Below are 24,984 nucleotides of genomic sequence, written 5' to 3' on the forward strand. Positions count from 1 at the left end.
TTTTGCTAACCTTGTCTTTTTTATTTTTTTTTAAAGATTTTATTTATTTATTCATAAGAGACACAGAAGTAGAGGCAGAGACAGAGGCAGAGGGAGAAGCAGGCTCCTCACAGGGAGCCTGATGTGGGACTCGATCCCAGGACCCCGGGATCATGCCCTGAGCCCAAGGCAGATGCTCAGCTCAACTGCTGAGCCGCCCATGCGTCCCTAACCCTGCCTTTATGTGTATATTTAGATCCTTGGGAAGGGAGAGGGCCCCGGGGAGCCAGGGGCAGTTCCGTGCTGGCTGTCCCTGGGGTTGGAGCTGTGATCTCTTTGGTTTGCCTCCTGGTCTGACCTGTCCAGGCTCAAAGCTGGAGCACAGAAGCTGGCCAGGTCATGGAGGTGTAAGGCGAGGGGCTCAGCTTCCTCCACCACAACAGCTCCTCCCCTGGAGGACACGCAGGGAGCCAGAGCCCCCGGCTATGGGCTGTGCACGGGGCGGCAGGCAGGCTGTGGGGGAGCACGGCAGCAGCTCTGGAAGCTATTCTGAGATCCAATGACATATAAAATAGAGGGCTGCCTGTCTAGCCTGGGTGCTTAGCTCAGCCTTTACTCTCGACGTCAGCGAAGTCCCCAAAATTGGAGCTGCGATTTCTTGGTGAGTTCTGAAACTACCTTAGATTCTGGGAAACGGCAGATGGTCGGAGCATTCACAGCTGGGAGAATCCCATTTTTGCTCTGTTCCTCAGTTTCCTTCCTCTGTGAAACAGGAATCGTGAAACTTCTAAGCATTTGGAGGAGCCGAGCTGAAGCTGCTCTGTAAATAACGGCTGCGGGCGCCTTGTCTTCCTCCCTCTGCACAGGGCCTCTGGGCCCTGGCTGCCAGGTCGAGGTCACGGCCACTCGGTGCTTGGACGGAGGTCCAAGGCTTCCCTCCTCAAGGGCTGACCCTTCCAAGCAGACATAAAGAACCTGAAGACGTTCTCCGGGGAGGAAGCGAAGGGGGGCTGCATGGAGAGTGGAAGCCCCACCACCCACGGCCCCTGCTAGAAGGCCTGCGATGGCTTCAGTCCTTGGCCTGTGGATCCTGGAATGAGGGCGCCTGCAGGGAGAACCAGAGCCCGTAACTGGACTCTGACTGAAGTACTGGAACAAGGACCTCACACCACAGACTTAGGACGAGAATCCATCTGTTGACAGCAGGCAGGTCTTGTTGTTATTTTGGGATGTATCATCTATTTTTCAAAGTACCACTAAATACATGGCTTCACTCTGATCCTCAGAGTTCTGTGATTTGGGTAGAGTGAGTCGGAGCAACCCCAATGCCAAATAGGGTAATTGAAGCTCTGAGAAGTTAGCTCCAGGTCCCCTGGCTAGATAGTGATAGAGCCAGGACCCAAACCAGGTGCCTTCTCCAGGGACAGCTGGAAAGGAAGGAGACTTGGTAGTGAGGAGCTCACGGCAGGCCTTTGCCCCTCTAATAACCAGGGAAGTGAAGAGCAATCTAGCAGGTGGTGGCAGCAGGTAGAGGCAGAGGAGGCCAGGAACAGAAAGGAGGAAGTGAGGAGGGAAACAGGTGGAGGTTTGCATGGACACTTCCTGTTCACAAACTTCTTATGTTCCTCATTTCATTAACAGCAGCAGTGGAATTTCATGGACAATTGGCGTTGAGCACTAACTGGGAGGTAATGAGAGAGGGAGGATGCAGGTAAAGGCTGTTTGAATTTAAATTCTTTTTCTTTAGGGGGAAGGGGGGGTAGGTTTTTTTTAAAGGCAATTTTAGCGCCGCAAAAAGTTCCTAGCAAACAGCTTTGGACTTTTGAGTCCTCCACTGACAGCATTAGGAGTGCTGATTCTCGCTCAGCCTACTGTGGTCTACCCAGCAAGCTCCCCATGGCTGCCCTGACAGCGGACAGAGGGACGCAGGAGGACAGGGAGTCTGATCTTGGGGCGACTCTCCCCTCAGACCTGGGAAGACACACGAGAAATGTGTCCAACATCAGCAGTGAGCTAGGATGAATTGCTCTGCGATGGTTATTGCACAGCTGCCATGAGCAAAACTCTGTGTGGACCCGGGCAGAGATGGGACAGAAACTAGAATTAGAAAACAGGGTGACTCTTCCAGGAGTATGTGGTCTGTGTGACAGGTGATGCGCATACACATGTACACACACCCCACACATGTACACATACCCAACAACACACACCCCAACACACACATATCCACACATACACAGCACACATGTACACACATACCCCACATCACACACCTCTGTACACACACGCATATAAATGCACATGCACAGCACACATGTACACACAACACACTCATGTACACACAACCACAACACACACCTACATACACATGTGTATACACCACATGTAGACATGCATCCCACATCACACACACACCTGCGTACACACATGCATACACACGTACATACCCCACAACACATACACCTATGTACACACACTCCACACACGTAGGTACACATAAACATAGGAGGCCATAAAATATTCAAAGGAGGAAGGATATAGAAGAGGATAATACCAAAGATAGAGAGAAAGGGACAGAGTCATGAGATGATCAGAGGAAGAAGGTGGGGGAAGGCTGTTCTGAGCAGGGTCCTTAGACGGAGTGGCACACAGATTGGTGAAACAAAAGAATATGTCAACTAGCAGCAGAGGTTTGGGTGGAATGGCAAGCCGGTTAGGCTAGATGGAAACCTCCATAAAAAGAAGCAATGCGAAATGAAGAAAGTCGAAATAAGAGGAAGGAAAATTTGTGGAAGACTTGAGCTCTAACCTTAGAATTCAAGCTATGGGGCCACGGGAACTGTCATAAGATAAGCTAGTTGGTGCAGATTTGGCTACTAGAGAGTAAGAGCCAGAAGTTGGTGAGTCACCCAAGTGCCCTGTCATTAGGGCTCTTCTGTCTTAACAAATAAATGTGGGCATAGAGGGAAGGTACAGGACCATTGGGACTGTCATGGTTAGTTTTGTGTGTGAATTTGGCTAGGCCACAGGACCTAGATATTTGGTTAAACATCATTCTAGGTGTTTCTGTGAAGGTATTTTTAATATGAGATTAACATTTAAATCAGTAAACTTGGGTAAAACAGATTCCCTTCCAGAATGAGCCTCATCCGATTAGTTGAAAGCCTCAGGAATAAGCGGGAATCCTGCCAGCAGACACTCCTGTCTCTACTTTGGACTCAAACTGTAACTACTCCATGGGTCCTGGCCTGCCAGCCTACCTGCAGATTTTGGACTTGTCAAGCGTCCACAGCCATGAGAGTATTATGGTGTTACCCACCCTCAAATTCATGTTGAGGTCTTAACCCCCAGTACCTCAGAATGCATATCTGGAGTAGGGCCTTTAGAGAGGTGATTCAGGTTAGGTGAGGTTATTAATGTGGGCCCTAATCCAATAGTTGGTGTCTTCGTAAAAGGAGGAAATTCGGATACAGATATGAACATGCACAGAGGTAAGGCCGTGTGAGAACACAGGGACAAGGCAGCCATCTGTGGGTCAAGGACAGAGGCCTCAGAAGAAGCCAACTCTGTTGACACCTTGATCTCAGACTTCCAGCCTCCAGAGCTGTGAGAAAAGGTATTTCTGTTAAAGCCACAAAGTCTATGGTGTTTTGTTATGGCAGCCCTTGTAGACTAATAAAACGATAGTGGATTATAATCTCCTTGAACCCAAGGACCATGCATGAAGCCTATCACCCAGCTCAGGGCCTTACACATAGTGTGTGTTGGCTAAATGTTGTGCTAGATTGGGTGTGATGGGCTTGTTACCCGGCTTCTCTCCAACAGTGATGTGGTGCAGGGGAAGAGACGCTCATCTGAGACACCGGGAACAAGAGCTTCAGGAAACAGATGTGCCTTGAATCTTGCACCCTGCTTTGTACAAGATTGTCCTTAGGAATCAAGTCAAGTGAAGAATGACATATTTTGTATTCTCTGGTCTGCCTAACATAACACCTAGGACTTAACTGACACTCAGTAAACTGAGTCATTCAGTTTACTGAATGACCAAGATAGAACTGGGAGATGAAGTGATCTTACACTTAAAAAACAAAAAACAAAAAAACCTAAACTGTCAAAACATGTATGTATGTAATGTACCTAGACATTTTCTGAAAGAAATTGCTAATGGCGGTCAGTTTTGGGGAGTGGAATAGAATAAAAAGGCAAGCTTTCTTTTCACTGTATACCATGAGATTTCTGGACATTTTTGTCATGAATACATTCATCCTAGGTCATTCAGTACCTCAGCAGGTGTGAACACCTGCACTGCAACAAGAGGTGAGGAGCTTTTTAACCCATTATGCTCCATTCCCTCCTCTCCACAAAACCCATTAGCCTGCCCTGAGTCTCCACGAGCTGCCCCACAGGGCCCAGAGGGAGCACAGGGTGATGGCATAGAGCCCCAGCATGATGGTGTAGGCTTGAAAGAGCAGTCGGTCAAAACGTTCCAGGAGGGCCAGCCATTTAACCTCCTGTTGGTCTGACTGGTCCCAGGTTTGGAAGTAGGCGCTGATGGATTTAAGCTGGAACCAGACTTCCTCCAGGGTTCCTGTTGGGGCCAGATGCTCTCGACAGATGGGCTCTGTGTGAGAGAGGAAAACATCCTAGGTGAGCCAAGGGCTCCCAAAACCCCCTGGGCTTCCCACTGGAGCCAATGGAAGCCAGTGGAAGCCTTGGTAAGCTGCTTACCAAGGAAGGTTTGTGGGCAAAACAGGGTGGCAGATTGGGTTGGGGTTGGGGCCTCCCCCCTACCTGCTGACGGGAGGATAGGCTGTGCAGAAGGAAGCAGAGCTGTGTTGTGCAGAAAGGACATCTAGGCTAGATCCATCCAGGAGATTTTCCGAGCTGGGGGCCAGCCCCACTGACTCAGTTGGAGCTTTAGGGACTGGGATGATTATTTTTGTTTAATTGTGATATATTTTACATATGACATTATATTTCAGGTGTACAGCATAATAATTATATATATACCAAAATTATGTCTTGAACATAACCCTGGCACAGCAGGTGGGTGGTAGGTAGAAGGTCCCCAGGTCCATAAGCATTAGGAAAATGCTGGGAACCAGCAGACTCACGACATAGATGAATGTACATATATACCAATACATCAGAATAAGTCTGGTTAACCTCCACTACCACACAGTTACACACTTTTTTTTTTCTTGTGATGAGAACGTTTAGGATATACTCTCTTTAGCAACTTTCAAGTATACAGTAAAAATACAGAATGCTTCACAAGTTTGCCTATCATCCTTGCACAGGGGTCATGCTAACCTCTGTATTGTTCCGATTTTAGTATGTGTGCTGCCAAAGCGAGCAGTGGGGTAATTCCTACATTGGTTCCCATTAAGCAACAGGGATCCAAATGCATACAAGCATGTGTGCACACACACCAGTACTCTATGATTCTGGGGCCAGTCGCTCGGTCACTTTAGCTAACCGGTTAAAACTGGAAAATACAAACAAAAACAAGCAAAGTCAACTGAAGGTCTGACCTCTGAGCTAAAGTGCGGCTTTCTGGAAAGCCAGCAGGTCTCCAGAGAAGTAAGATAAATGCATCACAGAAGCAAGGAAGCAAGTGTTTCAAACTTTTTGCACAGCAGGACACATGGCCTGGTGCTCCACTAATGGGACCCGGTGCAGAGAGTGTGATAGAGCAAGCCTGGGTAGGGACCTTGAGGTTTCTCACTAACCTGGGACCCCAGCAAGCTGGGCTCTGGGATCTACTCTAGGCCCATCGACATCAGTGTCCCCTTGAAGGCAGAAGAGGGGCCGCTCCTGCCCGCTGTTCCGCTCATCATGGAGCAATTTGACCAACAGGATGGACTTAAATAAGCTGATAACCAGGAAAGCCATACTGACTGTGAAGAAGACCCCTGAGGGAAGGAACCAGAGGAGGTGGAATTAGCCAGAATGTCTGGGGCTCTCCTGCCCCTGATCTGAAATGCAACATCAGGTCTGTGACAGGAATGATGGAAGTTGGGTGTCTGGTGTCCCCGTGGGTGCTTACCAATCAGAGGGGTGCTCACTGCACTCCTTGGCATCTCATCAGACATGTTGACCCTGAAGACGGTGTAGCCTACCAGTACGCTGGTCTTGAACATAATCCTGGCCCGGCAGGTGGGTGGTAGGTAGAAGCTCCCCAGGTCCACAAGCATTAGGAAGATGCTGGGAATCAGCAGGCTCACGATGTAGACCAGCGGGCGCCTGCGAATCACCACCTGGCCAGGGACAAGGCGTCTACTGAAGAGAAGGTCTGCACTGAGGGGCTAAAATCCAAAGCCAGGGACATCTGGGTGGCTTAGTGGTTGAGTGTCTGCCTTCAGGTCAGGGTGTGACCCTAGGGTCCTAAGATCGAGTCCTGCATCAGGCTCCCTGCAGAGAGTCTGTGTCTTCCTCTGCCTGTGTCTCTGCCTCTCTCTCTGTCACTCTCATGAATAAGTAAATAAAATCTTTTTAAAAACTAAATAAAAGTTAAAAAAATAGAATCCATAGACATCCCAACATTTTTGCATAATGTGAAAAGACCGTAGGTTAGAAAAAGATTTTGTGGTTTAGAAAATAGAAAAAAAAAAAAAAACCCTTTAAGCTTTTATGTGGAACTAACATTACTAATTATAAGAAGAAGCATCAGCATCTATTTGTTTGCCACCGGCCATGTGCCAGGCACTAGCCTAAGTGTCTCCTGTGTCCTGTCCTGTTCAATCCTCACACCCACTTGAAGGGCTGGGCATTAGTATCTCCATTCTACAGACAAGGAAACTGAGGTTCACAGAGATTAAACTGCTTGTTTAAACTCACATAGCCAGCGAGTAACTGTTTTAAATCCAGGTCTTACACTAAGATCTTTCTCCTTATGCCACTTATGCAACATCTGGCACTGTTCTCGGCTTACCCTGACTTCCTCTGTGGAATGTGAGCACCTCAGCACTTGTGTGTCCGTCAGAGTTTGGGCAGGAACAAATGGCACCCCTGGGAGATCTGAGGAGAGCTTAGCAAAGAGACCGCTTACAAGGTGTGGGCAGGCAGAGGGCAACCACAAGAAGGAGGGTGGTGCCCTGGATGTTTGAGAGGACTGACTGAGTTATCCTTACCCTTAGCCCTGATGGGGCCCAGGGCTGGGAATGTGACTAGAACCTGAGGAGAGAGAGCCCACACAGGATCTGGGGCTCCCTCTTGGGGGCACAGCCAGCCTGGTGGTGATTCCACAGGGAGAAAGATGGAGAGATAACCATCTTACTCTCCCTCCCCCTCCTCCTGCCAATCCATTCCCTCTTCCTACTGGTCAATGAGGCTGCAGCTCATCTCCAGAAGCACAGGGCAGCAGAGGGGCCAAAGTGGATCTAAGCAGGGGGAACAATGAAGATGCCCAGCAGCATGGCCAGGTATACAGAGCTGCTGAGTGGGGTTTTCAGCTGGGGATATGAGACTCAAAGTTGCTCTGCTACTGCCATTTTTTGTATGCCTCACTTCTCTGGGATGGTGGTAGGAAATGTCTTTAATAAACACAAACTATTTTCATCAGGGAATGACAGGACTGCTTCCCGTAACACTTTGAGGGCAAGAGCAGCAATGATGAAAAAAATCCCTCATGGGGCCAAAAATAATCCCTATTTTATAGTGGGTATTCAGGACATGTCTACTGAACAAATGAAGGTTCTGAGCCCTTTTCTGTGGGATCTGGGAACAAAATAGTGTCTGGAGTCTCCCATTTCTCTGATTCACTACACAACTGAATGCTTTCTAGGTGTCCAATTAACATGTGAGATGCTTTGACACATGTGACGTGGTTTATTTAATTTTCACTGTGAGCTTCTTGGCAGGTCATGGAACACGGCCATTCTAGAGTCGAAAAAATAAAGCTCGGTTCCTGAAGTAAGTTGAGTAAATGGCAGAGCTGGGCTGTGCCCGGTTCTCTTCCACCACAGAGTCGCTACAACTCTTGATCTGACCAGACATCAAAGCTGAGTTCTTCTCCCTCATCTTTGCCTCCTGCTGTGTGAGGCAAGCAGATAGGGAGAAGCCCAGGCAGAGGCCAGGTGGTGGGAAGAGCTTGGTTGAGACCAGATATCTAGCGCCTTGCAGAAGAGAACGGGGTGGGGGCTCCTCAGCCACTAAGTCTGGGAGCATATCCCGACTCTGTGGAGCTCGGCAGGTCAGAGCTGTTTGGAGGATTATAGTCTATTAGGCATAACTGGGCGCAAATATCTGAACAAAAGCAACACTCAGGCTTTGTAATAATTCAGTTAAAACACATTTCTACCAAAGCATGGTCAACAAGGAAAACAACAACAAAATGACCTGTCGTCCACTTCAGCCTCTCAAGCTGTCTTCATCATGCCATGACAGAGATGGCAGTGGTTAGCTGGGGATGGTAGGACGGGAGTCAAGTGGTCAGAGTCCACTAGGGTCTTTGTGGTGTGCCCGGCGGGGTGGTGGGGGGTGACCAGGACTCCCCTAGACTTCCTGGCAGATATGACATGAAGAGGTTGGAAAGGGTAAGAACACCACCCTAAAGAATGTCCAAGTAGCCACGATGGTTAAGCAGAAACAGCCCAGACTTAGTCAAGAGAATCAAGCTCCAGAGGCCTTCAATTCCAAGTGCCCTGATATGTGCCAGTTTAAGTGATCCTGGGTATATGCCTTGATTTTTCACTTTTTAAAAGCACTTTATTGGGAAGGCCGTAGGGTGTAGGTGGTTGAGCATCCAGCTCTTGGTTTTGACTTGGGTCTTGATTTCAGTGTCATGAGATTGGGCCCTGCACTGGGCTCCGCACTGGGCTGCGCACTGGGCGTGGGGTCTGCTTGCGATTCCTTCTCTCCCTGTGCCCTTCCTCTCTCCCTCTAAAATAAATAAATAAATCTTTTAAAAAGAACATTTAAAAAATTAAAAAGCACCTTGCTTTTGCTTGCTGAACATCTTGGCTACCATTGAGATGGGCTGTTGTACTGTGTCAATAACGCTCCTGTGTAATGAGCACATGGTTAGGTGGTTCCTCTCTACCCAGAGGCTCATGTAGAGAATGAACATAAACCTGGGCCAGAACCAAAGATTGCTCCCAGTTTTACCAGACCATGTGCCCCCCATGGTGCCAGGGAAGAAGTGTGGCAAGAGCCAAGGGACTGGGAGAGGGAGGCTGGCTCTGGGAGCATGCGGCTTGGGAAGGTACACAGGGCCCAGCACTTAGAAGGGCCTGGCGCTTGGTTGCATGCTCTGCTGGTGCCATTTTGAAACTCATAATTTTTTAACAGGGAGCCCCACATTTTCATTTTGTACTGGGCCCCACCAGCCAGGCAGCCAGTGCTATCAGGAGAATATGTGTCCCTGGAGATCAGCAGTGGCCAAAGGGGAAGGGAGACATGTAGCTACAAGGATACACAGCTCCTCGACATAAAGTAGCAATCTCCCCCGCCTGTGTTTGGCTCATAAAATTATACAGCTAAATAGACCCCTCTTTGGTTTTTTTTTTTTTTTTCAAGAACAAAGGACCTTCCTTTTTACTTAGTTTGACTTAGGGGAAATATTACTTATGGACTAGACTAATTTTCTCTACAAGCCCAGTACAGCCTAAAGAAATTCTTATTTTATCATATAGCTTTCAGAAATGGCTTGTTTTCGCATCTCGTTTGATCCTCAAATCCCTTTATTGTCTTGTTCAAGAGACATTAATTGAGCATGAACAGAGGGTCAAGTACTTTTTTTAAGTATTGGAATTAGAATAGTTAATAGGATAGGTTTCTGCCCCTCCCCATCCCATGGAATCTGCAACCAGACTCTGGTGGTTGGATGTTTTAGTCTGCAGATGGAAGACTGTCCCAGAATGGACTATACCCAGAGCCTGTACCTGATTTAGATGAAGGGATTTGGGACCTTCTGAGTTTATATTTAGATTATATTTTGGTCTCAGAGTGGTGCATGAAATAGGTTAAGACATTTAGGGATGCTAGGATAGGGTGAATGCATTTTGCACATGTGATGAACAAGAATTTTGGGGAGCCAGAGGGCAGTGGACTGTAATGGGTTGAATAATGGCCCCAAGAACTAATGTCCTTCCTGGAAGGTAAGAATGTGACCTTATTTGGAAATGGGATCACTGTAGATATAATTAATTGGTTCAGATGAGGTCTTATTACTCCAGGAGGTGGACCCTTATTCCAAAATAACTGGTGTCCTCATGAGAAGAAGAGAAGAGATACACAAAGGAGAATGCCACACGAGGATGGGGACAGAGACTGGAGTGATACATCTACAAGCCAAGGATTGCTGGCAGCCACCAAAACCTAGGAGAGAGGCATGGAACAGGGTCTCCCTCAGGGTTCCCAGAAGGAACTAATGCTGACACCCCGATTTCTAGGCTCCAAAACTGTGAGAGAATGAATTAGTTTTAAGGTACCAGTTTGTGGTACTTTGTTATGGAAGCCCTAGGAAACTATTATAGGCAACTCGCTCAGTAACACACAGTGGACAAATGCCAAAGAATGGACTGGAATATGCTACATTATGTTGATTTGTGAGCTACATATAGGATTAGCATGTAGTTTCTGGAGTCAGACTGCCTGGGTTCAAGCCCAAGCTCCATAGTTACCCTATACACTTTGAGCAAGTGACCTAGACTTGGGCAAGTTAACTTCTCTGTACTCTAGTTCATCCATTTGTACGATTTGTACTCAGAGCATCAATCTCATAGGCACGTGAGGTTGACACGTACAAACTCTTAAAATGGTGCCTGGTGTCAAGTAAATGCTCGGTTTTGTGGTTATTGTTACAATGTCTCCCTAGGCAGCATTTTGAGGAGCCCTGTTTTACTTATGCTTGTGTCCTCGGTGGGTTCACTGAGACTAGTACATGATAAGAGCTCAAAAGATATTTGCTGAGTTATACTGGAGTCCATGAGTACTGCTACTTTTAGTTTCAGTAGGGTGAGAGTGTGGAGTTAGCACAAATGGGGGTTCCCCTCATGAGGTCAGTCCTCCAAGGGCTACCTCTTTGCAGGTCATGCCAGAGACAGTAACTGCCTGCGGATACTGGGGAGGAAAGTACGTCACCAGATTGGTGAGACACTGCTCTCTGCGGAACTGCCCCTACCTGGAGCCCATCACTTCTAATGGACTAAGGGAGCTGGTGCCTTTAAATTCCACAGAAAGGGAAGAAAAAGCACTTTAGTTTCAGTCCGTGTTCTCCATTAGACACCCTTCAGGTGTTAGCAATATTATGCCACAATTTCATTATCCATTAAAGCCAGGTAATAATAAGTACACAAAGGTATTTGGAGCCTATTGATGTTAATGAAAGAGATCAATCTAATTCAGAATGTGTGTGTGGAGAGCTCCTTGGAGATGGAATAGGCCCCAAGGTTAGCCTCTAATTGCCTCCTTGATGGTAGACCCCACCAGTACTCAATTTTGCATGACCGTCTTTATGACATAGCTGGAACTTTTGACGCCCAGACTCACGCTTCATACAGACGCCTATCTTCCTTCTCTCCCAAGCCCCTCCCAACATTCCCAACTCAGAAAGAATGGGAAAGTTACTGCCATCTAAGTAAGATCCTTGCACAGGAGGGAGAGTTTCTTGGGTCTGGACCATGGGTCAGGCTCAATTAGCAGAAAGTTCATGATTCCAGGGATACTTGAGTGACCCTAGAGAGATATCTAGAACCCTAAATTCTCTTTCTTTTCTGTCTCTCTCCCTCTCTCAATCTGGTGGAGCTCAGAAAGATCTTCTATCAAGTTTATGAGCTGCATTCAATAGATTGCTCAACAAAACCACTCTAGAAAGGACAACTATGTTAGAGAAAGAGGATAGACAAGGCACCTCTCTTTCTCCAGTGCCCTTCTGCATTTTTCTAGGACTCCCCTGCATGGCCCCCACCTCCCGCCTACATGAACACTTCACTCAGTGTGAGGATAGCTTAGTGTTGGGCTCACTTTACTTCCCACAGTTGTCCACCCTCTTACATCCAAAATGAATTCTCACATTTTTATTCCTACGTCCTCCCACTTCTACCCTCATTCTTAAAAAAAAAAAAAAAAAAAAAAAAAAAAAAAAAATTCAAACCTAAAACCCAAAACCCAAAAAACAAAAAGCTGCCATACAGAAATCAAATCCTCACCCTGCTGTTTCTGGGAACCAGCACCTCCGATAATGTATTGGAGGTAACCTCCCCTCCTATGGCTATTGGATTGGGAGCTGGGCTGCACACAGCCATCTCTGTAGGCAGAAGTGCCTGTGCTCTGGGCCCCCTGTGGAATGCAGCCGGACTCCAAAGTGTTAGCTGTGCCCTCTGATAAATAATGTGTGTCCTGGAGCCAGCAGATATGATTGCACATTCGCTGGAACCAACAAGGCATTCTGAGCATTTGATTTCATATCAGGGGCAGCAGTATACATCAGGCCCAGAGTGACAAACATATTTGGAACAGATCATTCTTCCTCCTGCCTGCCCCCACTTGTCTTCAACCCTCCGCTGGGCAGCCTGGACTAGGAAACAGCACATGATTAGTTTAAGAGGGAGATGGCCCTTTGCTGTCAGGACCCTAGTAGACCCAATGTTGGCATGGAACCAGGTTCTGAATTTCACATCATTGTCCAAGGGCTACTGAAGGACACCAGGATACTTGAGTTGTTGACTTCAGAGTATGATGATTGGTATGGAGTAAAAGAACATAAGCCTAGCCATGGTACACATAGCAGGCATGGGGAGGCATGGAGGCTGAGAGAGGTCAAAGGAGACAGAGGACTGAGATAGTCACTGAATCTACTTTAAGTCTTTTCAAAGTTGTAGAGCTGCTGCTGAGCCTAGCTCCCTGCCCTGGGAAACATGATCTGTGACTATTCAGGCTTCTTTCCCTACCCTGTTCCAGAGGGCCAGGGTGGAAGCCAGCCCTGCTAGAGAATCCACATTAGCCCCAGGGCAAAGGGACCCAGGGGAAAGCTCCAAAAGCATGAAATCCTATCAATGCCCACCTCTAGCATGCCTCAGTATGACCCTGTACATGGAGATGAAGTATGACAGTGAATGGAACAGAAGAATGGGATCACCGTTCCTGACATGCAGAGAAGCTTCTCCTTTCCTTAAATAATCTGTTATGTCTCTGTTCATCATATTTAAAATGGAGCTACTACAGAGAAAACCTTTTGCCACTACTGAGAGGACAAATTAATATTCAGGGTAAGGGGTGACATGTAGCCACAAATAGTGGCTGCGTTATGGAGAGTGTGTGTGCATGCATGTGTGTGTGTGTGTGCGTGTGCGTGCGCGTACTCCTTTATCTGTCCCATCTCTTGCCTGTGTTTGTCTCCGTCGTGCAGTGTAGGTAATGGTGTGTGCAGCGCTCTCTGGAGTGCTTGGTAGGTGACTATGTTCCACCTTGCACGTGCTACTCCCTCACATTTCCCTTTAATGCTCTCCATTATTCGGGCTGCATTAATAATGTTTGTGGGCTGATATCTTTAAAATTAATGAGGTGTTTACTCTTAGCCAAGAAACTCATTGAAATTAAAAAAGCTTTCTTTTCTTCCCCTCCTTTTCTCTTGCTTAAAAAAAAAAAAAAAAAAAGGTGGACAAACAAGCCACAATGCCAGCTTTGTTAAAATCCAAGCAGAACAGGGAAACACCCAAACCCCACCACCAAGAAGGTGTGAGTTGTGATTAGTTAGTTATCCATTGAGTCAGGTTCAAACCACAGCTATTTCTGGGAGGCCCTGATTTAACAAGAGCTTCACTAGAAAACTGCATGGGACACCTATTAACAATGGAGGGGCAATCTGTGGCCTCAATAATAGCTTATTTCAATACCACCCTCTCTTAGCATAGAATTATCCAGCATAACCATAGCACCTAGTCTAGTCTGAATTTTCCTTCTTATTCAAAGGGTTTGTTTCCAGAATTCATCCTGTGTATGACCCTGACTTGTCTATAGTCTCTGTTTTTCAATCAAACATCATCGGGCATGAAGGACTTTTCCCCACCCAACTACCACCACCACTAGCTGACTTGGTGCAGAAAAGCAGAAATTAATACTAATCATGGGTCTACCAGTTGCATGAACTTGCTGCAAACCACTTATCAGAACAGTTTGCCAGAAAGGCCAGGGAAGGAAGGGTGGCTGCCTCTGGAGTGTAAAACATTAGGCTTCACTGTCCTGCACCCCACCTCCTAAGCTCCTGCTGGAACAAATTTCTCCATGACAATGCAGCCAAGAATATCCCTGGTGGTGCAACTGAGAAGTCTGGCTTCTCAATGAGTCCTTTTTGAGCAGTTGTTCTCTCTGATTCAGAAACCACCATAGTCTCTGAGGACCCTGTAGGTTATCTGTTAACTAATTGCTCAAGATAGTCCAGTTAATAACGATAATCTTATAAATTTGTATCTGGGATTAATAATTTACTTAGTTAAAAACAGAACAATAATGTTGAAGAGACACTCTTCTCCCAATTTTTTGTTGTTGTTGTATGTGGGTTTTCTTTTTTCCCTCTCTGTAGCAATTAGGAATGAGGATGTTAGTATGTACTGAAGGCTTGAGGATGTCTGCTATGGTGGGTGGCTCAGGTGCCTGAAAATCATTCTTTCTATACCCACATACAGAAGTCCTGCATCTGTGACTAAATCTCTGGGCTGTGAAATGCCTTAACACAAGGGGATGTCCAGAGCCTCCAGAATCATCTGTTCTCCGAGGTAATGAGTGAGAATATGCAACAGAGCAGTGACTCCTCAGCCCAGCATGGCAAGCCTAAGCCTGCAGGGAAGTGGCCAGCGGGATCAGGGAGGAGAAGGACCTACATTAAACTGAATCTGCGCAAAATCTCCAGCGCTGCTCTGCAGGATGTTGTATGTTGAGGACACAGAAAGAAGTTCCCACTCACTGTCATTCAAGAATTCTTTCTTGTCTTGCTTAATGTCTTCTCTGCTCCTCAGGAAGGCCAGGTTGACATCTTCCACTGAAAACAACATAAACAAGTGACTTCCCCACAGAGAGAGGCACCGGTAATAGCCCCCTTTCCCAACTTCCAGTTTAAATTCTTCCCTTTCTTTGCTCCTGCCGCCACGTGCACAATCTCCCTGAGATGGGGTTCCATACAACCATTATGAATGAGGGATAGATATGTGGAATAAAACCTTTCTAGCAGCGAAACAAACAAACAACCTAACCGTGAATTTACAGTTTGTACTCCATTATCCGTAGAATGATAGTGCTGGTCCTGACTTCTATAACCTTCTTGATGGCAGCAGAGGGTGAATATGGTATTCCCAAACCAACAGCAGCAATGAGCTATGTATCTGGGCACAGCACTGTACTTTGTCTGAATTACAACAGAAACCAAGTAACTATAAGAAGATATTTAGGTTCTTGTCACTTCTGTGCAAGAATAAAATAAGCCTCATAGACAGAATCTCACCTATGTGTGCCAACCCAGCACGAGTGTGTCTCCCACCAGCAGACTAGGCCTGTCGTGGTTTACCTGTGTGCAGGATGCTACTGAAGGTCAGGCTGCAGTTCTGGATGTCAAACGGAAAAGCGTATGTCTCTAAACTGCATGTAGTAACGACCTGCATAGGCTTAGAGTTCTTAATGGTCCCAGAAGAGTTCACATAGACATATGGAAGGTCAGGTGACCCCTCAACGTCCACCCTATGAGAAACACAGGAGAGCTTGCTGTTACAGAGAGGGCCTTCGTCATTTCAATCCACAAACGGAACTTATTATGAGATGGTAGTGACCATGATATCCAGAACTAGCCTAGAAGTGCAAAGACAGATTCACATTTCCCATGATAGAATTCACCCTGGCAAAGATGGATTCAGGAATGCCTCAAAAGTTAATTTACTTGCTACTCTTGCAACACAGGCATAACCCATGGGTAACCTCAAGCATTTGTTGTAATCAAATCTCTATCTATCTTAAATGATGTCAACCCATGGTCCTTCTAACTTGAATATTCCCAACACTGTGATTCTCTTCAAGTTGAGAAACAAAAAATAGCAACAATGACCAAAACAGCAATGGACCTGAATAGTCCAAGCAGCTTAAACCCCATGGAAATACACCCCGGAACACTTACAATTCATTAATGATGATGTCAGGGGCCCAGATGTCACTTAGAGGTAGAGAAATCTCTCTAATCTCATCAAACATGCTGGGGTTCCAGGATAAAAACTCATCATCCCAAACCTGTTAGCAGTAGCCAGAACAGAAATTTATTAAAAGGGGGAAATGTCAAGCTCACCAAAGAACCGAAGAGGGATTTGGATGAATAACCCAACTGATCTGCTTGTTGGCACTATTAGGGGAGAGGACTTTCCTTCCAGCTCCTAAAGATGGTGCCCCAACCAGAAAACATGGCTATGTATCTTACACAGATTCTAATAAATTAGGTCTGCTGCAGAAGCTAACTTGCAAACACAAAGAAAATATCTATTCCTTAGAATAATTATATTTTGCAACAGATTAAGATCAAGAGTCCAGCATGTATGGAAGGAAACATCATTTACCTCTTGGTACCATATACTTGTCTTTAATTTTTGGTTCTGTGCATCCTGCAAAGCAAAAAGAAAATGGGTACCAAATATTAGAATGTCAATAAATCAAAGTCCAATTCAACAGTATGATAACTCAGAGAAAGAAAATCAAATATAACTAAAAATGTTGATGTTAAAAGCACCTCCTTAACTGTTTAAATCTGAGTATTCTTGGCTCCTATTTATTACACACGTCTGTCATTACAAACTTTGCTATAGCATCTCTGACAAAATGGTGCTATGACTACACCTGACATCTTGAATGATTTGCTAATCCCTTTCCACCCCAATTAGTTATTCTGCCATTAATCAAATTAAAAAATGACATGTAGCCTTAGCCAACTCTGGGCTAAAAAGATGAGACCAAGCTTTTATTTGTAATCAAGATATTATTCATAATATTTTAATGAGTGTTATCTCAACTGCTCTTGGCAGCCATTCCTGTGAAGTTACCTTATGTTTAGATTTCTCTGCTTATCAAACAGACTGAATGAGCTTAATGTAAATGAAGTGCATTTTTGGTGATATAAATAGATGTGATTTCTCTATGTCTGCAATGAGTCAGTAAATTTTTTTAAAAGGCCCCAAAGAATAACAACCAAAAAAAGAACCCATTCCTTACTAACTTTTTTTCATATCTACTTTAGTAAAGCGCATTCTAAAACTACTATGTTCTTAGGAATTAAGAGGAATATCTCACACCATGTACAAACATTAACTCATTAACTCAAAATGGACTGTTTTGAACCTAAATGTAGGAGCTAAAACTATAAAACTCTTAGAAGAAAACATAGGAGGGGTGCCTGGGTGGCTCAGTTGGTTGGGCAGCTGACTCTTGGTTTCGGCTCAGGTCATGATCTTGGTTGGAGTCTGAGGATTGAGCCCCTCACTGGGAAGTCTGCTTGAAGGTTCTCTCTCCTTCTTCCTCTGCCCTTCCCCCCACTCAAGTGTGCCGGCTCTTTCTGTCTCAAATAAACAAATCTTTTTTTTCTTTTTTTCTTTTTAAAAAAAGAAAACATAGAAGTAAATCTTTGTGACTTGAATTGGGCAGTCAACTCTTAGTTTGGACACCATAACCACATGAAACCAAAGAACACATAAATGGGATTTCATCAAAATGAAAAACTTTTGTGCTTTAAAGGACACATCAAGAAGTAAAAAGACAACCCACAGAATGGAGATAATATCTGCAGATCATATATCTGATACGGAGTTAGTATCCAGAATATACAAAGAATTTCTACAAATTAAAACAAAACAATGACCCTACTTCAAAATGGATCTTCCTTCAAAGTGGATATACAAATGGCGAATAAGCATATGAAAAGATGTTCAACATCACTGCTGTGGATCAAATTAGGTTATTATGTCCTTCCAAAATTCATATATGACTAAATTTGGAGATGGGACTTTGTTTTTTTTTTAAGATTTTATTTATTTATTCATGATAGACATAAAGACAGAGAGAGAGAGAGGCAGACACAGGCAGAGGCAGAAGCAGGCTCTATGCCAGGAGCCCAATGCAGGACTTGGTCTGGGGACTCCCAGATCACTCCCTGGGCCAAAGGCAGGTGCCAAACCGCTGAGCCACCCAGGGATCCCTGGAGATGGGACTTTGAAGAGGTAGCTAAAATTAAATGAAAGCACCATCTATTAGGATTGATGGCCTTAGAAGAAGAGGAAGACAGAATGATCCCTTTCTCTCCCCCGTGTGGGTATACAGGAAGAAGGCAGCTATCTGTAAGCCAGGAAGAGAGCTCTCACCAGGAATATAATTGGCTAGAACTTTGATCTTGGACTTCCCAGCCTCTAGAACTGTGAAAAATAGAGTCTGTGGTATTTGTGACGGCAGTCCAAGCTGACTTATACAATCACTAATCATTAGGGAAATGCAAATTAAAGCCACAGTGAAATACCACTTTACTCTCATTAAGATGGCTGCTAAAACAAAACCAAAAAAAAAAAAATCAAACAAAAACAGAAAATAAGTGTTAGTGAAGATGTAAAGAAATTGAAATCCTTGTGCACTACTGGTGGGAATATAAAATGGTACAGCTGCTATGGAAAACAGTGGCAGTTCCTAAAAAATTAAAAATAGAATTACCATATGGTCTAGCAATTCCATTCTTTGGTATAAATCCAAAAGAACTGAAAGCAAAGGCTCAGTTATTTGTACACCCATGTTCACAGCACCATTATTCACAATAGCCAAGGGGTGGAAGCAACCCAAGTGTCCATCAAAGATGAATACATAAGCAAAATGTGGCATATACATACAACGTAATATTATTCAGCCTTAAAAGAGATGGAAATTCTGACCCATGCTACAGCATGAATGAACCTTGAGGCGACACCACTTCCTTCCAAGTTTTACCAGCTGAGAGATTCTGAAATAGATCATGTTTTTTACAATCAGCATTATTTAGTTAGATTTGATTTTCTTCCTCTAAGCTCTCATACTGTTGAACTAGGCTTTGATTTACTAACATTGTAAGATGTGATGTCTCCCCCCACTAAAGCACAAAGGGCTCAGTTCTAGGCTTAGTGGCCATCAATGAGGGGTCCCCCCAAATAGGGGGGTAAATCAAGTTCAAAATACAGTTTGTATTACTGGGAAATATAAGTTTTAACTATTCTTTCACAACAAATATATTTTTAGAACTGTGAAACATCCTGACCATTTTTTAAAAATCTCTGTCATGCCAAGTCCTGAATGTATCACTGACTCAGTCATGTGGCTGGGGATACTATTATTTTATCCAGTTGATTGTTATTAACTGCCATGTTGATGCCTTAGCTCATTTTCCTCTTCCTGCCCATTGCTTTGTCATATTACATGTAACAAGTGTTAAGAATTTATCCCCAATATATTGGGGGGGGGGGTGTCTGGGAGCATTTGTCATTCAGCCCTAAAGAACACAATGTCAAAAAGGAGTTTGAAACTAAAACTGAAATCTTTTTTTTTTTTTTTTTTGTCAAAGGAAACAAGTTTCTCAATGCCAGCTGGTGAACATAATTGGTTCTCTGGTGGCATTATTCACAGCTTTTCCCTCTGTGTATCTCTCTCTCTCTTTTTTTTTCTTTAGATACCTTCCATCTTGCTTGTTAAAAGCAAAGGATATTTCAGAGAATTGGAATTCATTAGTCTTCCTAACAGAGGGAGTCTATTTAGATCTAAATTGGTGGTTAGCAAATATACAGATAATTCCCGCACATTCTTATTTATCTTTCCCAGTTCCAAAGACTATAGAAACAGATGCCTCAACGTCTGGCTGGGAGGCTCTAGTCAATGGACTGGAATACAAAGGTATCTGGGATTCGGAATTGACAAAACTCAATAGAAACAAATTGAAACTCTTCACTGTTGAGTAGACTATCTCTATAATCAGATTTCCCTAAGGTACTCATAATACTCAGAAATTCTAAGACGAGACTGTAGTCTTTCATATAAACAAAACAGGAGGCAAAACATTATAATGGGAGCGAGGTGCCATGGTGAAAGCAGGGCTGAAAGCTCTTCACTCCAAACAAAAGTTGCCAGAAGCTCAGCTGCTGGCAGATGTACCCAACAAGTTATCTATTCTTGTCCGATCCTGTGCAGGATTTCATCAAGTCTTTCAGAACTGGCCCCACCTCCACAATGAACTTTAGACTCAGCCCTGCTGAATGTAATGGAGACATTTGCGAAGCATATTAGACTATTTTAATCAATTAATTGCTTGATGGGTATCTATCCAGTATGTTTGAAGTAAGATATGCTGCACTGCATATTATGGGGAATATGAATATTAGTAAGCCCGTCCTTCCCGCAGGCAGCTTATTAGTAAATTAGTGCATGTGACATCTTAACAAATAGCTCTGTGTGTTACGAGATATGTAGACTTCAGTGGATTTAAAGGAAGGAGACATTGCTGTCAGCTTGCAGATATGAGGGAAATCTCTTTTGGGAGCTGAGATTTGAAGTACTGTTATATTTTGCAGATGGAGAATGAAGACAAAGACTTCCTGTGGAGGAAAGAGCGTACAGGCAAGAGACAACAAGGGGTTGGTTTCTTTGCAGTATTGAGGAGATGAGGCTAAGGTAGTAGACAGGGATAAAACTACAGGGATGGGCTATGAGATTTTTCCAGATTTCTGAAGGAAAGTCAGCCATATCCAATAAGACACATTTACTGTCATAACGTATTCTAGTAAGAAATCAGGCTATGGGCACCTGGGTGGCTCAGCTCAGGTCATGATCCTGGGGTCCTGAGATCGAGTTCTGCATCTTGCTTCTCCCTCTGCCTATGTCTCTGTCTCTCTGTGTGTCTCTCATAAATATATAAATAAATCCTTTTAAAAATTAGTATATTCCATGATAGTGGAGAAAAACATATCTTTGAAAAAATAATGGTGTTCTCCTTAATGACCAGAAAGAATCTGGTTTTATTTTCATTTATCAGGATAGAAAGAAACAGATTTTTAAAAATTCAATTTGACACAGTTGTCCTAAGGGAAAATATTAATATAGAAACTTTACTTCTTTTCTATATTTATCTCCAAATAATCCTCTGGAGGAAAGTGAAGTATGGGGTAGAAAGAGGGAGAATGAGGATTGACCTAGGGTGGTCTTATTCCTTTATCCAAAGTTGATCATCAGCATGTCCTGGGGCTTTGCATGACATGGCTCACATCATGTGTCTTTATTCAGACCATGCTATTCCCATTGTACTATGTCTGTAAGCACTGCAGGCATGAAAAACCACTGACAAGTAGCAAGGACTAATATCTCTTAAGTACATGAAGATACAGCTCCAGGAAATTTACTCTCAAAAATTTTAGTTCAATATCCAATTACAGAGGAAATTTAAGGAAGTTTTCTGTTGAAGCTTTATGTAATACCAGGCCTTTGGAGTCGGGTGGATATTTCCTGGCATTTAATTAAACAGTTTCCAGAATCTTAAATCTAGAACTTTTGCTAAAACTGAGATTTGTGTGTGTGTGTGTGTGTGTGTGCATATCATTTAAAGTTCCTGTTTACAAAGAAATAATGATTAGGGATTTATTTATCTAAGCTGGAGGAAAGTGATGTTAAAATAATTTGTGGGGCGCCTGGGTGGCTCAGTGGGTTAAGCCGTTGGCTCTTGATTTCAGCTCAGGTCATATCTCAGGGTTGCGGCCAATGTCGGGCTCTGTGCCCAGCAGGGAGTCTGCTTGAAGATTCTCTCTCCCTCCCTCTCCTTCTGCCTCTCCCCCTGCTCATGCACATGCTCACTTGCTCCCCCAAGTGAATAAATCTTAAAAAAACAAAACAAAAAAACTTGTTGTGTCAATTATACTTTTAGTTTCAACTTTTTTTTTATCAATTACAATGCCTAATTCTCAGTAAAAAAATCAGAGTCTATGATTCACAACACAGCATTAGACAGTGACATAGGAAAATATCTCCATTTCAATAAAAATAAATTATTAACTTATTTTAACTAAATACATTAAAATAGTAACATATTATGTATGTAAATGTAAAATTGAAGACAAAAAATAATACAAAGGACATAGGAGCAGGTAAATGGAATTTTACTGTTGTAAGATTTGTACAGTTTATGCGAAGGGTAATAACAATAATTCTAAGTACACTGTATGAAGTGAGTGATGGTTATAGAAATCCCTAAAATAACATCTAAAATATAATACAGAGGGATACTGAAAAGCCAACAGAAGAACTAAAGTGAAAAATTTTTTTAAATGTTTAATTTACTTAAAATAAGGCAAGAGAAAAGGAAAAGAACAGCAACAACAAAAACAGATGGGACAATTAGAAAAGAAATAGCAAGATGGTATTGGTAAATGGACAAGATGGTTCAATTAAAATGTATAGATTGACAGGTTACAATTTTTTTAAAAGTGCAATGCCCTGGAATCCTACTCAGCAATAAAACCAATGAACTCAAGAACTGCACAACATGGGGGAATCTGAAGGGAATTACACTGAATGAAAAAACCTATCCCAGAGGTTACTGTATTGCATGTTTGCATTTATAGAATCTTCTCAAAATAACACAATTACAAAGATGAAGGAAAGATTTGTTGGTTGCCAGTGGTTAGAGACAGGGGACAGGGACAGGGGTGCGGCTATAAAAGAGCAGAACCAGGCAGCTCTACGGTAATGACTGTGTAGCTCCATTTGTGGTAGTGGTGGTCACACAAAGCTACATATATGATAAAGTTAACACATACACACACACATGAATATATGTAAAATTGGAGAAATCTGAATAAGTTCTATGGATTGAACCAATGTTAATTTTCTAGTATAGGTACTATACGACACTTGCCTAACATGTTAACATTGGGGGATATTGGGTGAAGGGTTCGGAACCTCCCTGTAAATTTATTTGCAACTTCCTGTACATTTATAATTATTGAAAAATTAAAGTTAAAAAAGGAAAGCAAGAACCGACTATATGCTGTCTCCAAGGAATGACTTTGAATATGTCACACAGAGACTGAAAAGTCTCTTCTTCTTCCATGTAAAAAGGAAGCATGAGAAAAACTTTAAGGAAAAGATTTTAGCAGACATGAAGAGGGGTATTTCATAATGATAGAAGGATCTGTTCATCCAGAGGACATGTAACTCTAAATGTATACTCACCTAATAACAGAGGAGAGAAATAGACAAAGCACAGTTATAATTGGGGATTTTAATACTCCTAACTATGAAATTAGTAGAATGACAAAAATTTAAAGAGTTAGGGAAGATTTTGATAATACTATTGAACACATTTGTCAAATTGACATTTATGGGATAGTACACCCTTCTATTCAACTGGAAGTCTGAGCCAGTGCAACAATGAAAGGAAATACAGGTATGAAGAATGGAGATAAAGAAGCAAAACTGTCATTATTCACAGACAACATGACCTTCTACATAGAAAATCTGCAAGAATCTACAGAAAGGCCTCTAAAACTGGATAAGAGATGGTAAGGTCCCAGGATCCAAGGCCAATACATGCAAATCAACTGTATTTTTGTATGCTAGCCATAAACAGCTTCATTTAAAAATACCATTTATAATAGTACCAAAAGTGTGAAATGCTTAGGGATACATTTAACCAAATATGTGTAAAACACTGACAACTACAAAATATTAGTAGGAGGAATTAAAGAACTAAATAAACAGAGAGATAAAATGTGCTCATGGATGGCAAGACTAAGATTAAGATCACCTTAATCCAAATTCATCTATAGATTTAATGTAATCCCAATAAAAACTCCAGCACTTCTTAAAAATAGAAATTGATTCTAAAGTTTATATGAGAGGGGAGGGCAAGATGGTGGAAGAGTAGGTGCCTCAACTTGCCTGGCCCCACCAACTTACCTAGATTACTTTCAAATCATCCTGAAAACCTACCATTTTGACCTGAGATTTGAAGAGAGAACATCTGGAATGCTACAGAGAGAAGGATTTTTGCTTCTAACAAGAATCATCTAGGGTGAAATTTACTTAGGTCGTGGTTGATATTCTTGATGCAGCCCACTCATACAGCCACTCTGCACTGAGCAAAATGACTATAAAGAAGAACTCACCACAAAAGAAAGAATCAGAAACAGTACTCTGTGCCAGAGTTAAAAAAATTTGGATTACAATTCGATGTCAGAAAGCCAGTTCAGAAGCACAGTTATGAAGCTACTGGTGGCTCTGGAAAAAAGCATAAAGGAATCAAGAGACTTCATGACTGCATAATTTACATCTAATCAGGCCAAAATTAAAAATCAATTAAATGAGATGCAATCCAAACTGGAGGTCTTAACAATGAGGATTAATGAGGTAGAAGAAAGACTGAGTGACATAGAAGACAAGTTGATGGCAAGGAAAGAAGCTGAGGAAAAAAGGGAAAAACAATTAAAAGACCATGAGGGAAAAAAAGACCATGAGGAAAGGATAAGGGAAATAAATGACAGCCTCAGAAGGAAAAATCTACATATAATTGGGGTTCCAGAGGGTGCCAAGAGGGCCAGAGGGCCAGAAAGCATACTTGAACAAATTAGAGCTGAAAACTTCCCCAATTTGGGGAGGGAAACAGGTATTCAGATTCAGGAGATAGAGAGGTCCCCCCCCTAAAATCAATAAAAACCATTCAACACCTTGACATTTTTTTTTTTAATGATAGTCACAGAGAGAGAGAGAGAGAGGCAGAGACACAGACAGAGGGAGAAGCAGGCTCCATGCACCAGGAGCCCAACGTGGGATTCGATCCCGGGTCTCCAGGATCGCGCCCTGGGCCAAAGGCAGGCGCCAAACCGCTGCGCCACCCAGGGATCCCAACACCTTGACATTTAATAGTGAAACTTGCAAATTCCAAAGATAAAGAGAAAATCCTTAAAGCAGCAAGAGACAACAGATCCCTAACTTATATGGGGAGAAATATTAGATTAATAGAAGACCTCTCCACAGAGATCTGGCAGG

At 43.4% G+C, this 24,984-nt stretch overlaps 1 protein-coding gene and 1 non-coding gene across 5 annotated transcripts in view; both read right to left on the minus strand.

Moving 5' to 3' along the window:
- The window catches only part of HTR3B (5-hydroxytryptamine receptor 3B), a 58,532-nt gene continuing 33,548 nt past the window's right edge, over positions 1-24,984 (minus strand). For all 4 annotated transcript variants that reach the window (XM_026006890.2, XM_026006888.2, XM_026006887.2 and 1 more), the window contains 7 exons: positions 16,512-16,556; positions 16,082-16,191; positions 15,482-15,651; positions 14,802-14,959; positions 6,029-6,239; positions 5,712-5,894; positions 1-4,600 (listed from right to left, as the gene is read on the minus strand). In XM_026006890.2, coding sequence (XP_025862675.2) covers positions 4,350-4,600; positions 5,712-5,894; positions 6,029-6,239; positions 14,802-14,959; positions 15,482-15,651; positions 16,082-16,191; positions 16,512-16,556 — 1,128 coding nt within the window. In that variant the 3' untranslated portion in view covers positions 1-4,349. The remainder of the gene's footprint in view (positions 4,601-5,711; positions 5,895-6,028; positions 6,240-14,801; positions 14,960-15,481; positions 15,652-16,081; positions 16,192-16,511; positions 16,557-24,984) is intronic.
- LOC112926004 (U6 spliceosomal RNA) lies at positions 5,235-5,338 on the minus strand. Its single transcript, XR_003236233.1, has one exon. It is a non-coding gene; the product is annotated as a U6 spliceosomal RNA (small nuclear RNA).

The sequence above is a fragment of the Vulpes vulpes genome, chromosome 12, assembly GCF_048418805.1.
Source record: "Vulpes vulpes isolate BD-2025 chromosome 12, VulVul3, whole genome shotgun sequence".
NCBI classification, from domain to species: domain Eukaryota; kingdom Metazoa; phylum Chordata; class Mammalia; order Carnivora; family Canidae; genus Vulpes; species Vulpes vulpes.